Source organism: Syngnathoides biaculeatus, chromosome 11, assembly GCF_019802595.1.
Source record: "Syngnathoides biaculeatus isolate LvHL_M chromosome 11, ASM1980259v1, whole genome shotgun sequence".
Taxonomy (NCBI): domain Eukaryota; kingdom Metazoa; phylum Chordata; class Actinopteri; order Syngnathiformes; family Syngnathidae; genus Syngnathoides; species Syngnathoides biaculeatus.
Window position 1 is genome coordinate 12,602,162 of NC_084650.1, and position 15,486 is coordinate 12,617,647.

Below are 15,486 nucleotides of genomic sequence, written 5' to 3' on the forward strand. Positions count from 1 at the left end.
CTTGCTTGCACAGTTGAAAGGATGAAAGTTATCCCAGTGGAGCAGAGAATAGGAGAAAGTGAGCTTAAAAATACTAAAACATAAAAAAAAAAATGGAGAGCAAGAGGCATGTGCAGCCAGTCTTCGCTGAGGAAGATGCCGTCGAGATGAAGTGGAGGAGAAGTGGAAAAGTGACGTTTTGTCACAAAGCTCTGAGTAATGAAAAGGTAATTATTGTTCTTATCAATTAGAGGAAAAGCATTGAGATCATTCAGTATGTGAGAGAATTGGGATTTCAATTACTTTATCGAGCTTGGGAAAGGTTCTCAAAATCACACTTTCTAGTCGATTACCCACATTATTAGGGTTGGGGGGGACATAAAACAGTTATGTACCTTGATATGGATGGTGTAATTAAGCGAGGGAGGGGGGGGGGGTCACCACACCCAGGACAATTTGAGGATAACATAAAACCGAATTACATTGCTTTGAGCCACCAAATGTCTAATTACGCGACTGCTCAAATGTCCCAAAATGTATAATCACGGGTATAAAATACACGTAGAAGATAAACACACGCAGGATCCAATTATATTAAAACAAGCACGAGAGCAAATTCCCTTTTGCCAAGAAACAATGTGCCTGCTTGAGGACCAGTAAAATACATGAAAGAGCCAAGTTTGAGGAAAAGTCCAATTGTGACTACTTAGAGAAACGTAGCGAATATTCAAATGATTTGGAATAAGAATTGGGAGGTCGACAGACAGGAGGGACACTTTTGCGCAGTACGGCGCTCGCCAAATTCCACCTCTAGAGTACCTCGCAGCAACAACACTCAACACATCTTTTTGACTGATGCATTCACCGTGTTTGGGTTGCCAAGCTTCGGCACCAGCGGTATTACGCTCACAAAAACAGACTGCTTCAGAACAATTTACGGGCAAGGATAGTATAGCGCTCGCCCTCACAGATTGACTTTGAACATCACTGCGATCGCACCGCAACCTCGGAGATCTTATCGCCTAAAGGGTGTGGATAAGATTCTGTTAAAAAAAAAAAAAAAAAAAGGATCGAGTCGTCGAATGAGCAGCTTCGGGGAGAAAATAGCTTTTGGTAATCAGAAACTTGCATTTGTTGTAAATGTACTTGGGCCTTCGGGCAATTCTTTAAAAGGCTGGCATATGCCAACTTTTGCCAATTTGGTAGACTTTGTCACAAACTAACGGTGCATGGGCGGACCCAAATGCAGGACTCTAAGACGAGGACATGATGTTCAGTGGGGTTTAGTATAAACGGAAGTTGTGCACGACAACGCACTCCGAGAAGGCCGGGATCCAAAACACATGAAACATTGTCCGATAACTATGAGTCAACTAAAGAGCATAACCAAAAGCGTGAATGTAGAGTGACAATTTTTCATACCGCCGGAATTATATTATATCAATAGAGCTGTAATGTTAGCTGAAAATGTGATTATTTATTTGTTCAATTATTTACTATGGGAAACAGAAAAAAAAACAAAAAAGAAGGCTTCTCGATGTGATCCTTAGCGTACATTGATACCTCGACTTATGAGATCAATTCATTCTGTGACCAAACTTTGTATCAATTCACTCATATTTCAACAAAAATTTCCCTGCTGCAGTTAAAATCCCATGAACCTGATCCAGCCCTTCCAAGACACTTCATTTTTTAATGTACTGTAAGGTAAATAATAAATGCTAAACGATTAAACACAAACACACACACTGTAGTATCCGCGTGTTGACGTGTGGCTTCAAAGGGTGTGGCCAAGCAGTCTTTACCACACAATTCACTGGGGCTCTTGTACATTGAGGTACTACTCTACAGTATTTCTAGAACAAGTGGCTAACATAAAATTCAGTTTACGCGCAAAATACTTTATTTGAAGACAAACACACAAAAAAAAACATCGTATACGCGCTATTCTCGGGTAGCGAAAATTCCTGGTCTGGTTGTGCGGAAGGGGCACGTCACGTGCCGTAATTTTACGCAACAGCCACTTTGCATTGGGTTATGGTGGCCATTTTGGGCGAGCAGTATTTACAAATGTAAACAGGACAATGTGAAACCCCTCAACTGTACTTCTTCCGTTCAAATTTCTGGCAAGTTCCGAGCAAACCCAAAATGCTTCTCATCTCGAGCCAGCGGCAGCGCTCTACCTCGAGTAATTAACTTTTGTAGAATTGGCTGCTTAGATTAAGTGTAGCAAAAAAAAAAAATGGGGGTGGGGTGGAAACGGCGCCGACTGATAAACAGATTTGTTTCCAGGACCGATTGGTGCCAGGACTGGCTTCTGGCGAGTAATTGCGCCTTCTTGGGCCAGCTCGAAGCGTGACACCGTTTGCTCCCACTGACATGCGGTGGGCCCACAATATTGGGGGGGGTGATGGTGGGGAGGGGGGTGGTGGTTGGGGGATCCCCAATTCTATACTGAGATGGACACAAACTTCGGGATTCTTTAGAATAGAATCCAGCAGCGTCTCCTACTGCTGTCTTTTGTTCGCTGATAACGTGTCTGTTAGTCACTATACTTGGTGCCAGATGGAGCCAGGGCACATTATTTAAAGTAGGACATTACTGTACATCCGTAGTATTAATATTAGCCAAGTGGTTTCCTTTACACCAACTTAATGCTTAAATAAAAACTATCGCATGGCCTGAGCCAAATGAATTTCAGTCAACTCCAGGCAATCACTTTATTTGAAGTAGAATATTTTCTGGACTCTAAACTGGACCTAAAAGCCTTCAATTTCCTCAAAAGCCGACGGTGCGCCTTATAATCCAGTGCGCCTTATATATGGATCAATACTTGAGCCTTTAGTGCAACTCCATCTAATGGATGCATAACTGGAATATACCATCTATTCGATGCGCCTTATAATGCGCAGCGCCTTATAATCCGATGCGCCTTATATATGAAAAAAAAAAACTTCTTAAAATAGGCCATTCATTGAAGATGCGCCTTATAATGCGGAAAATACGGTAGATAAGATAAATAGAATATCTTTACAGAACAATATTACTGTGAAAAAAAGTCAAATTGCTGTCGGTGTTGTTAACACGTGACTTCCTTGACACCATTCTCCAATTAGCCAGGGTTTGGGCACCGTTTTGTGGCATTTTTGACTTGTTAAGGGGAAAATTTGATTTGCGACTAGCGAAGTGCAAATAGCTCACTGTGTTGCATCGTGATCCTGATCCGCTCTATTTGTTATACTCTCCTTGTTGGTGGTGGCTTCAGCAGCCCCCCCCCCCATCCTCTCCAGCCCACCCCACCCCCACCCCCTCTGCACTAGCTTGTTGTCCTCAACACCCAGCGGCATTTTTTTTTTTTTCAACACTCGAATCTTTTTGAACACCGCAGGCGCATCCAATGCAGACAGTACAGTATGACTCATATCAGGTTCTGTTACTTTTGCATTGGCAGCCCAGCTCTAACACGCAATTAGCATTTAGCAGGCAACCGTTAAGTGGATTCTGCGGTCCTGTCAAGAAAACACTATCAATTATAATCCACTCTAAGATTGCGTTAGGTTGGCTTCGGGCGAATAATCATTGCCCGGTAATGTTTTCCTGATCCAATCAGCAGACGGAGAAATACTTGCATAATGGATTTGATCTCCCCGGCGGAGACGTCGGCCGCTCGGCTTTTCTTTCGAGACACGGGCAAAAATCGATGCCGAGCGACACCCCCGCGTGCATTCGGCTGCCGCGTCCGGGATAAAACGACACCGATCACACCGGCGGAATCGTCGCTGCGCGCGACTCGAGACAAACGAGGGAAGATCAACTTTGCTGTGTCTGTTTTTCCTAATTCCCTGTCTGGGGTGTAATGGATTAGAAGTACACGCCGAAGCCAGCGCGCGGATAAACGACACGGCTCAGCGGATTGGAACACAACAGCGATGGTTATTTACTGAAAGTATCGAACTCGCACGGATGAAAAGGCGCGGATGTGAGCAAAATACTTTTTGAACAGGACGGAAACACGAGGCCAGACGACTCGAGCACAATCGTGTACTTGTTGATTTGGAATTAAGCCTGGGTGTTCCGGTTATGTATTTAAAAAAAAAAAAAAAACAATACAGGAATGATGTTTCACCGTGGAGAACGCAGGTGTCAAACTCAAGGCCCCGGGGGCCAGATGTGGCCCGCCATATGATTTTATGTGGCCGGCGAAGCCAAATCTAGAGTGTCAATTTTCATGATTCTTGTAAAAAATTTGTAGCAAAATTTCAAATTTTCATATATTATAAATGTGTCTCTCTCGGGATCCCTCCGGAAGAACTGGAAGAAGTGGGAAGAAAGGGAAGTCTGGGTATCCCTCCTGAAGCTACTTCCCCCGCCACCTGACCCGAAAAAGTGGTAGAAAATGGATGGATAGATGGATGGATGGATATCATAAATGATAAAATTGAGATATTACACGTGATTTTGTGTTACCAAACATGAATAGTTCCAAAACCAGTTCATAGACTGATGATGTACAGTAAATATGATGAGATGATTAAATATTTTTGTTCCACAGTCATAACGGCCCAACAATGTGGCCCGCGGGAAAAATGAGTTTGACGCCCCTGGTGTAGAAGAAGGGCGGATGTCTCGATTACATATTTGTATGTAAAAGGAAGGCTTAGTCGAAGCCAAAAAAAAAAAAAAAAATGTATTTCACAGTCTAAAATGACATTGTAGAAAATACACGTTTCAAAACGAGGTGATTGTGTACATACGCAAATCAGGAAACTTGAAGTATTTTTCCGATTTTTGCCGTCTTTCCGCGTTTTTAGCAATTACCGTCAAACGTATTTAGAAACAAACCTTGAAATTAACTTCAAGGTCTTTAAAGGGGACTTTCCAAACCGGAAGCCATCGTTCAAGGTAACGCTTGACCGCTTAACCTCATAAGTAGACAGCCTTTACTCTCAATTCCTGACGCGGTCCAGAGGAGACAGCGGCATCGGTGAGTCAGTCTAATTGAAATATGACCAGAACTTAATAGCGTCACGGGAAATATGTGGGCGCTCATAATCACAGCAAAATACGAAAAGCTCTCAAACGTCTTCAGCCCGATCAGCTTGAATTTCGACAATGGCTGCCCGGCAACGTCTTTGTCCGCGCGTCTCGTTCTCTGCCGAAGCAGAAGAAGGAAGACGTTACAGTAGTAATCGTGAAATACATATTAATTGCTGCTTCTTCACCCACACGTTGACTCTGATCGATGAATATTTTTTCACTGGTGCATTGTGCCTCACCCACACATGCACTCTTCCTCTCGCTGCCCGTGTTCTCTCTCTCACGCTCGCTTGCTCGCTTTTCAAACAAACGTCGGCTCCTACATGTGCCGTGCACAGACTTAAGATCTGCGCATTTCACATGGACCAAAGCAAAATTATCCGTGTGAATTATTCATTTGTAGGTTTGTACACATGCGACTTGCATGTTTATTTGGTGGACGCTGCACGCGACCTGATCTGACCTGACCTCTGCTGTGTTTTCCAGTCCGGATCAGGATGAACGGGAGTCTTTCAGAAAAAGCGAATGTTTTTTTTTTTCTTTTTTTTGGTTTTTTTTGGCCGTGTTAATGTGTGCTTTCTTTAGATTCTGCTGCACTGCAAGTAAGACGGGCATTATCGGCGTGTTACCTTCGGTGTAGCTTAACCGGAAGACGCATTCTGTATTTTGCAAAGTGAGATGACCGGGGCGCGGCACGGCGGATCAGCCGGTGAAGCGTTGACCTCACAGTTCCGAGGACCCGGGTTCGACCCCGCCCCCGTCTGTGTGGAGTTTGCATGTTCTCCGCGTGCCTGTGTGCCTTTTTCGGGGTCTTTGGCGGTGCTTTCGAATTTACGACAACAAAGCGCGCCCTGGGTCGGCTGGTCGGGCCGTGCGCGCGATGTTATTTCTGAGTTGTGTTGCATGCAGGCGTTCGAGTACCAATGTTCACTAGAAAACAGAAGCAAAAAAAAAAAAATCTCAAAATTTTCATTTGAAAATCGATTTGTTCGAGATCGGAGACTTTAGGTGAATGGACGAGGTGCACCCAGGATTGGTCGCCAGCCAATCGCTGGGAACAAACAGACAAACTAGCAATCACGTTCGCACCTGTGGACAATTTCCAGTGTCTGAGTGAAGCTGAATAGCTTTTTATATTTTAAAAGATTCTTGAGCTGGGTCACTTGTATCGTAAGGCACCAACTATAATTAAGATGTTTTTTTCAAGTATTCCATAATTAAACAAATAAAACAAAACCCCTTGGAAAAAGCATATTATTGCTCGGAATATTCGATCTTTCTCACGAATCTTTGATCATGCTGCATATGTTGTTTTATTTGGACAGATTATTCAATATCACTCACCGGGAGCCGTGGACTCCTGGAGCGCTGAGATATAAATACAGCGTCTAAACGTGTGGGAGTATTTTTTATTTTTTTTAGTTGATGCAGGGTATAGCAATTACAATCATATTTTGCCCACAGGTGTGCAAAATTTGTCAAACGATTGCTCATAATTGTAAAGACGTTCATAAAAGTAAAGTACTGTCATCCGCTCGAAGGATGCTTCGCAGTCACTCGGGTTTCATCGCTCTTCTCGTGCGACGTTTAACTTTTCAATTGAAGTGACGCTAATCGAACGACCGCCGGAAGCGAAACGAAACCGCGACGCGTGGAAATGCGTTTGGCGCGCAAGCCCCGAGAAGGTCGGACCTCGTTTGTTCCGATAAAGTTTGACGCTGCCGGGCGAGACCTTTCGTCGTGCGGCGCGATCTTTACTAATTTGACTACGAGGATTGTCTGTCAAGTGCATGTTTGCGTCTCGTTCGGACGACGCACAACCCGCCGTCCGCACTTTCTTCTCAGTGGCCTGCAATTGATTTATTGATGGGATCGCACGATTGATTAGAAATAATTGAGACAAATGAGTCATGTTATTTTTTTTTTATTACTTCATTTGTTCGAACTGATTGCGACTTCAATGATTGTATCCAAACAAATTGTTTCAATTTAGTGGCTAGAAAAAAAATACATGCTCAAATTTTCTGCTGCTACCACGAGATTTGTATAAATCATATACAGATAGGATTATGATTTGAAACGGCACCTTGAGTTGATATTATTCGCAACTCCTGTTGGCGATATTCAACTTTTTGTCAACTCAAGCACTTTTATCCAGCCGTTAGTCATCCCTGCTTGAGGCTCCGGGCCGATCTGTGCCTGAGACTCGGGGGCTGCAGTCAGGGATGCCTGCAATTCGGAGCTAATTCCCCGTTGAACCCTCCAAAAAAAAAAAAATGCAGGAAAACAGATTCTGGTTCGGGTTTTTTTCCTCCACGGATCCAAAAGTTTTTGCATTGTTTACCAGCAGACGCTAGTTTTACTTTTGATGAGGCAGCCGGTAACTTGCAGTCCAGAGGTGGATGGGGGAACATCTAACAGTCTAACTTTAGCTGGGAAGGACTTTGGGTCTTCAAAAGTCTTCGATAACAAAAAAAAAAAAGTTGAAAGATTTGCCTCAAGTAGCTGTAGGGGGGGGGGGACATAAATTTTGAGCGGTTTTATGCAGATTAGAAAAAAATATCTGCATGAGTATTGTCATATTGTTTGTCTAGATGTGTTGCTGCACCATTTGTGTTCAAATACTTGTCTACTTAGAGGATTATAACACCGCAAGTATTGATGTTATTCATTCACCCATCTATGGAATTTTACATTGTGTATTAGCATTAACCAAGCAGAAATGGATTCATTTAAATGGACAAAGTATAATTGCCTTGGTTTTATATTTAGTTTGACAATAAATTTAGACGGGAAGTGGCGATAAAAAGCATCAAGCCATTTCTTTGAAGAATAGTTGAAATTGTTGCTTGCCGGGAAATGAGCTGAGTTGTATTTAGAATTTCAAATTCCGCGTGAACGATATAATCTCGGATTTACGAGTCACTCGTACCTCAAGGCATGACTTTATAATTAAATGACACCAAGCTATTCTGAATATATTCACAATTTGACTTCAGAAAACTGAACTTGTTTGATTGAACAAGTTATTATACTCATTTAATTGGAGATTGCCACTCTGAATTTTTTTTTTTTTTTTTTTTTACTTTTTACGTGAGAACTGATTGTAAGAAGGGCTACATGACTTGTTTGCAGCAAACTTCAGTCATAGTTCATTATACATACATAAAATATTTTCATTTTAATTTTTTGTATGATGCAACATTACAGGTATGTTAAAAATTCAAATAAAATAAGCAAGTCAGATGCAAAATTTAAAGCTGTGGTATTTTTAGAACATACGCGTTGGTGACCCCTACGGTAATTCTACCCTCTGCCCTCTAGTGGAATAGCATCGAATTGCACTGCCTTTCATGATACGTCACTTACAGATGGAGAAAATCCATTTTTTGTAGAAAATAAATCACTTTTTGGGGAATTTGGAGAATTAGCCAAGGCACATTTAAGTTACTCCCTTCGCACACTGGCATGCCGCGGTGGAGTGGTTATTAATAACTGCATAAAGACAGCATGCACAAAAGGAAATCATTTCATTCCTAATAAAAGTAAAATGTATGTGCCGTACACGCCACAGTGTTTTCTGTAAAATCGTTTATGATGACATACACCAGTTGACATGCGGTTTGAGTCTAAAACGCCAACACGGTGTGAGCGCGGAACGTCCAACGTAATTAGCGTAGCCGCGCTAACAACACGCGACGTCATTTGACAGACCGCCGCGCAATAAAACCCATCTGACGGCCCTTCGTCAATCGCGTCGCGCGGCGTGTGAGTTTGTAAAACTGCTCGAAAGCGAGCGCGGTTGATGCCAGGCGGCAGATGTCTTTCGCCGCAACCGTGTCCACGCTTCCAATAAGAAATAAGCGCGGCCATTTGCCAGCACGCTAATTTGGCGAGGCACTCACCGACGTGTACAGGTAGCCCTCGCTGTTCATAGCCAGGTAGAGTTTGGTCTGCACCCCCTGGATGGCCACCACTCGCAGACCCACCGGAATAAGGTTGAACATGGCTAAAGGGAAAAGGAAATACGGCACATGTCATCAGTAAAATAATCATTTAGCTGATTATACGGATTACATTCATCCATGCATTTTCTGAGCCGCTTATCCTCACAAGGGTTGCGGGAGTGCTGGAGCCTATCCCAGCATGTTTTGTAGTTCTAGTAGCGAGAAGATAGCAAACTAATTTCAACAACCGTGCGATCACTGCGGTCAATTCAGATTTATAACGGCAGCGTCAAATCAAATTACACCTCACAGTCCCGAGGCTTTAAAAAAAAAAAAAAAAAATATTGCTTAGTTGTGCTTTTAAGGCACCCGTTAAAGTCTTTAGTACAAGTTGCCGGTTTATGACCCTGAATGTAAATCGGGCAGCTAAAGCGCAACACTTTCATGGATGCCAATAGTACTTCCTGTGCTCCACGAGAGATGGAAACGTGTTTTGTTTTGTTTTGTTTTGTGCACGCAATCATAAAATAATGATCAACTTGCTCCCCGTTCAAAAGGAAGACAATTGACGTGGATCCTCTTTTGACGTTGTAGCGAATGCACGGCGCGCACGAGGTCCGTGTCGCGCCACCGGACTCGTTTCTGGTCAATGAGGTACGACTAATTAATCTCAGCCTTGTGTTGTACGCGAGCGTCTGCGCGCCATAAAATGCTGGCAGGGAACCGGCGAGCTGAATTGAGGCGACAAAACGCAACCAAATAGTCTTTGCTAATGAAGACTACAAACAGTCAAACTTCTCTCTGTTCTAATCTGGACAAAGTCCCCAACAGTGCTGCTTTCAGCACTGATAAAAATCATCTGACCAATATAATGATAATGAGAATTGTAAAAACAAAATTAGGCCCATTATATTTCCTTACAATTGGAGTTGTTTTCTTTTGCAAACCTTTACAAAACGTGCTGTTTTGGCACCGTAGTTTAAAAGTTAGGTCTATATTAAATTGATGTATTATTATTTTTTTTTAATATTAAGTGAGTACATCTGCCTCACAGTTCTGAGGACTGGGGTTCAAATCCCTGCCCCTCCTGTGTTGGAGGAGTTTGATGTTCTCCCAGAGCCTATGTGGGTTTTCTCCGGGTACGCTGGTTTCCTCTGACACCCCCAAATCACGCACGGTGTGTTGTTTTAAGACCATGGAATATTACATATAATCAATTCATGGAGCGTTTTTAAATACCATCTTTTACCCGATGCAAATAATGAGCACATCGCAGGACTTAGGGCACGACCCTGCGGAACTCCGACTGATGTTTTGATGATTCTCAATGACTTACACTGACGGAAAGTATTTAATTCTCGGAAGTGGTGAGCATAATTAATATTTGATCGTGCTTGTGTGGATTTTTAAATTGTTTTTAAACATTTATCTTGAATATGAAAAACAAACCAAATATTAATTTAAAAAAAAATATATATATATATATGTCCAAAAAGAATGAATGAAGATTTGGATTTTCTAGTTTCAGAAGTAGAGCACTTTCAGTTTTTACTGCAAAAATGTTTTAATATTGCAGTAGAGTAGGTTTCACAGCTACAACTCAAATTTCTGGAAAATAAATGGCGCAAACATTAATTGTTATTAGCATCATTTTGGCAATTATTATCATCATTAGTGAGACATTTCAATGTGGAACAAATGTTATTTTTAAAAAAAAAAAAAAATCTCTATATATTTATTTTTTAAAATCAAGATTATGTGTTCCAGTGGCCATCGCTCCTTGTCAGACCAGTTGAGCTCGATGTCACAGAACGTCGTCGGACACCTCTGAGCAAAGTGCACAGCAGGAGCTTTTGCGAGGGCTTTTACGTTCGCCCTTATCACCTCAACGGCGCAGACGCCCACAAGCTGCAGCGGCTTGTCAACTGTCAACTCCTCGGGGAGCCAAGAGCCCCCCCCCCACCGCCACCCGCCTGTCATCTGCACGTCTAACTGGACTTACGAACAAAGGACAGCCCTGATCCTGCTCTTGAGAGGCAGCCAAAGTGCAATTGTGAGGAAAATTGAAGAAGACGGAAGGCAAAATACACGACAGACAAAAAAAAGTTCATTTTTTAATCAATTGGGGGTGGCGTTGAACCTTTCAGGACCCTAACCACTACGCAACCCACACAATTCTCCCACCTCACTATATCATGAGGGATAGGCAACCGGCCCGACCCCAAATACCAAAAAAAATTAATAAAAATGAAAATTGCTGCCTCGAATGGTCTGTAAAATATTCATTGAATTAATTCTACACACTGTATAATGATGCAGTACCTTAATTGTAATCAAGTACAAGTACAGATTTAATGCGTACAGGTCAGTTGTATAACAATTTTGAAGTACAATAGGTGCATTAATATTTGGGAAATGCTTGTCAAACATTTATTGAGGTTTTATTCTACAATGATTAATTTTCACAGATTTTTTATATGCAATACATTTGAACCATTATGTGCATTTTCTACTTTGCTATATTTAAGTGTTCTTGTTAAGCCACTTCGACCACTGGTTTAAAACATAAATACACAACAAATTGCGCCTAGGTGAATTTTTCTGAAAATAGCTAGAGATGCTCCATTAAAAAAAAAAAACAAATGCTTAATAAGTCAATTTATGAATAACACAGGGAAAAGGTGGAGGTTAAATGTATTTTCTTTGGTTGCCTTATTATTATTATGATGATGATTATTATTATTACAGTATTACCAAAAAATGAGTTTAGGTGTGGCAGAATTGATCTGGTATCACATTTTGTAGTTTATTTTTTCACTTCCTTCGCTACATGTCAACATCTGTCAACAAGTGGAGTCTTTTAATAAATGCCCTCCTCCCCGCCGAGGTTGCTGCTGTCGTGTTGCGGCACGCGCGTACGCCGTCAGTCGTCTTCATTTCACAAAGTTTACCAGCTGCTCACGCTCAATATGGGAGAGCCCAGTTACTCCCCGCCCCCCGGGAAACAGGCCAACCGGTGCAGGCCTCAAATCGCTTGCTGACATTTGCTGGTGCACGGATGGCAATAAATTCTCCCGGGGGGGGGGGTTCAAAATCAGTCTTATGTTACATACGGTCGGAGGAAATTTATGTGAACCCTGAACGACCAATTGCAGGATTGCAGAAATTGCTCACAATTGACTTAATTTAATTGAATATAATCCGATCACAGGTGGAAACAAACGAGAGTGTACTTGAAGTTAGGTGCACTCAATCGCTTCTGATTGGCCTTGACCTTTTCATCCATCCATTATCTTTGCCGCTTATCCTCACGAGGGTCGCGGGGAGCGCTGAAGCCCATCCCTGAACTGGTTGCCAGCCAATCGCAGGGCTCAAAGAGACAAACAACCACGCTCACAATCACACCTTGGGGCAATTTAGAGTCTCCAATTAATGTTGTGTGTTTTTTGGGACGTGGGAGGAAACCGGAGTGCCCGGAGGACATGCGAACTACACACAGGCGGGTCCGGGATTGAACCCGGGAACTCAGAACTGTGAGGCCAACGCTTTACCAGGTGATCCACCGTGCCGCCGACCTTTTCATCATTTCGTGAAATGTTTTGGAACCCTTTAGACACACACTTTTTAGTCTGTGTGTATGATTGTGACATGCTTTGTTCTGGCTTCCGATTGGTCAAAAGTCAAGGCAGGTGTCCCGGTCTTTTGTTGATTCAGAGTGGTAAAAAGGAAGTCTTCAAGAGCTCTCTCTCTTTGGGTTCATGCACTCTGCAATGCCCTGCCCTCGGAAATTAGAACATGTGTTTTGTTTTATACTTATTAAACTTTCACATTGCATCTAACAGGAAACTCGTTCCTCACTCTGTCTCAGTCCGACGTCTTGATTTTGGCCTGACTAAACAGATGTTTCCGATGCATTACTTTTTGGGGATTTCAAGCAAAATGATTACGCGATACTGCGGTCTGATTGGCTCTTATTGACTTAGTTGCGCTTCAGGGAAGGGACTTAACATTAACAAGATTCAAACTCTTGTTCTTGCTGATGTTCGCATTTCAGCAGGTCCTTCCCCCACCATCACAAGACACCAATCGCTCCAAGAGGACTGCGCTCTCCGTCACCATGGAGACAAGCACACCCAGCACCTAACAACGCTATTTTTGGAGTCCTGCAAAGAGCTTCACTCTTCCTTCTTTTTCCAATCGAGGCGGCGCTCTTTAATTCTCCCCACACAACTCTTGTCGTGTTAGTTTTTGTGCAGGAAATGCGGCTGTAGTGTAGCATAGTTTTGGGTTCTCCCCCCTCCAGAGTGATGCATGTTCCTTAGGACAGTGGTATTAGTTGCTGCATATTTGTTTGGCCAAATTGTTATTTCCACTGCAGACTGCAAATCCCCCCCAAAGGCATCGCAGAGAGGAAAAGCTTCATTAAACTGCGCTGGTGTAAAAGCACCAGCTCATTATAAGCGCTCCATTGCTGCTGCTGTATTATCTCCACCGCAGACAAGTGGCTGCGCTGTTGCTTTTACATTCATCTTCCCTTTTAATCTGTCTATTGGACAACAACGAGCCAGTAGGCGGAGGAGCGGTTTAGGATTCTGCAGACAAAGACTCCCCGTGGTCATTGAAAATGCAAGAATGTACCCATCCGTCCGTTTTCTTAGCCGCTTATCCTCACGAGGGTCGCGGGGAGCGCTGGAGCCTCTCCCAGCGGTCAACGGGCGGGAGGCAGGGTACGCCCTGAACTGGTTGCCGGCCAATCGCAGGGCAAATAGAGACAAACGGCCGCACTCACAATCACACCTATGGGCAATTTAGCGTGCGGGTGTGGAGGTTGCATGTTCTCCCCGTGGCTGTGCGGGTTTTCACCGGGCACTCCGGTTTCCTCCCACATCCCAAAAACGTGCATTCTCTAAATTGACCGTAGGTGTGATTGTGACTGCGGTTGTTTGTCTCAATGTGCCCTGCGATTGGCTGGCAACCAGTTCAGGGTGTACCCCCGCCTCATGCCTGTTGACAGCTGGGATAGGCTCCATTACTCTCCGCAACCCTCGTGAGGATAAGCAGTTAAGAAAATGGATTGACGGATTGGATAAAGTGTAGCTGTGGTTGGTTGGGTCCGCTTGAATCACAAAATTGGGCAACACGTCAAACGTTTGTGTACGGATGACAAGAAATATACATTTTGTACACATTCCATTAAAAAGGATAGGGGGAAAAAAAGTAATAATTTTCATAGAAAATAGTACAAAAGTGTGTATGTTATTGTATGTTTTGTAACTTTTTTTTTTTTTTTTTAAACTGGATAATTTTCCTGCGACATGATATTCACTTTGGGTGCGGACATTTAAAAGTCAAAATGCTATTTGGGTATAAAAGCTCTTTGTGTTAGCATTCTTTCAAAGCCAATAGAATTAGATTTGATATATTACATAGATTATTATCATATTTAATTCATTAAATCAGTTCATTAAATTCAACGTGTAGTATATATATTTTTTTTTAAACGTAAAAATGTTAGTTTTCTAGAGATAAATAAAAATGTAATATCGTTTCTACACTGTTTTTGCATTCAAAGTATTACTTGTGCAACATGTCCCGACGAACCAATCTTAATATTCGCTGTGCACATCAAGGGTTGGTGGAGGCAAGTTTTGGGAGACTGCTCACAATCAGTGTTGATCATATTTTCATACTTGAATAAAATCCCACACAAACAAAGTATTAAGTGTTCATTTGTGGCATTAGTTATAATTCATTCACACCACTAGCGACGCACGTCAGTGGCGTGACGTCATTTTTAGCAGACGTCTCCATGACGAGCAGCGATTGCGTTCTAGCGCGCATCGCCTCGCTCCGCGGTCAACATCCTCATCAGCTCGGTGGACTTTCTGGTGGGACGCGCTAACAAAGGAGCGAGTTCCTAGCTTGAACCCCAAAAAGTCCACTCAAAGCAGGCTCCGGGCCCATTTTGAGCGGCGGTCGCATCGTCACCCTTCTTCCCGAAGGCCTTCTCCCGGGAGACTTACTGTAGCCGTTGTCCTCCTCCTTGGTTCCATCGATGGTTCCGTCCGCCTGCAGCTGTAGGTGGAAACCCTGTCGACTGTACAGCTTGGTCACAATCCCCTTCAGCTGGGGCTCTGCGGGAACAGGAAAAGACGTTTTGGGTTTTTGCTGGGGCGCAAGCGAGGATATTTTGTCTCCCATGTCTCCTGCCCTTGAGCCTGATACTCACCAACGCGGCAACATTTCATTTGTGACGGCATCGGTGCTAAATACAAGAATCCGCCCGCCTGTCTTGCATCAGCACGATTTGAGAAACGCGAGACGCTCTCCGGTCCCGAGGTGGAGCTGCTCCGGCCTTTTCGTCTCACCTGTACGCCTATTTCGCCTTTACGCAAATCTTTCCCGTTATTCTATCCCGGTGATGGACGGACATGGAAAATATCCCATTTGACGCACATGAAAGAAGTACTTAGAAGTACGGAGGATGTTTTCACATGCTGCCCGAGCAAACTTTGAGTGGTCT

General features: G+C 43.2%; 1 protein-coding gene across 3 annotated transcripts in view; it reads right to left on the reverse strand.

Moving 5' to 3' along the window:
• The window catches only part of fgf13a (fibroblast growth factor 13a), a 45,609-nt gene that overhangs the window by 6,828 nt on the left and 23,295 nt on the right, over positions 1–15,486 (reverse strand). For 2 of the 3 annotated variants that reach the window (XM_061835826.1, XM_061835824.1), the window contains exons 2-3: positions 14,987–15,097; positions 8,922–9,025 (exon numbers count right to left, since the gene is read on the reverse strand). In XM_061835826.1, the coding sequence (XP_061691810.1) occupies positions 8,922–9,025; positions 14,987–15,097 (215 nt within the window). Of the gene's footprint in view, positions 1–8,921; positions 9,026–9,129; positions 9,598–14,986; positions 15,098–15,486 lie in introns of those variants that run through there. The other variant, XM_061835825.1, reaches the window with a different exon arrangement.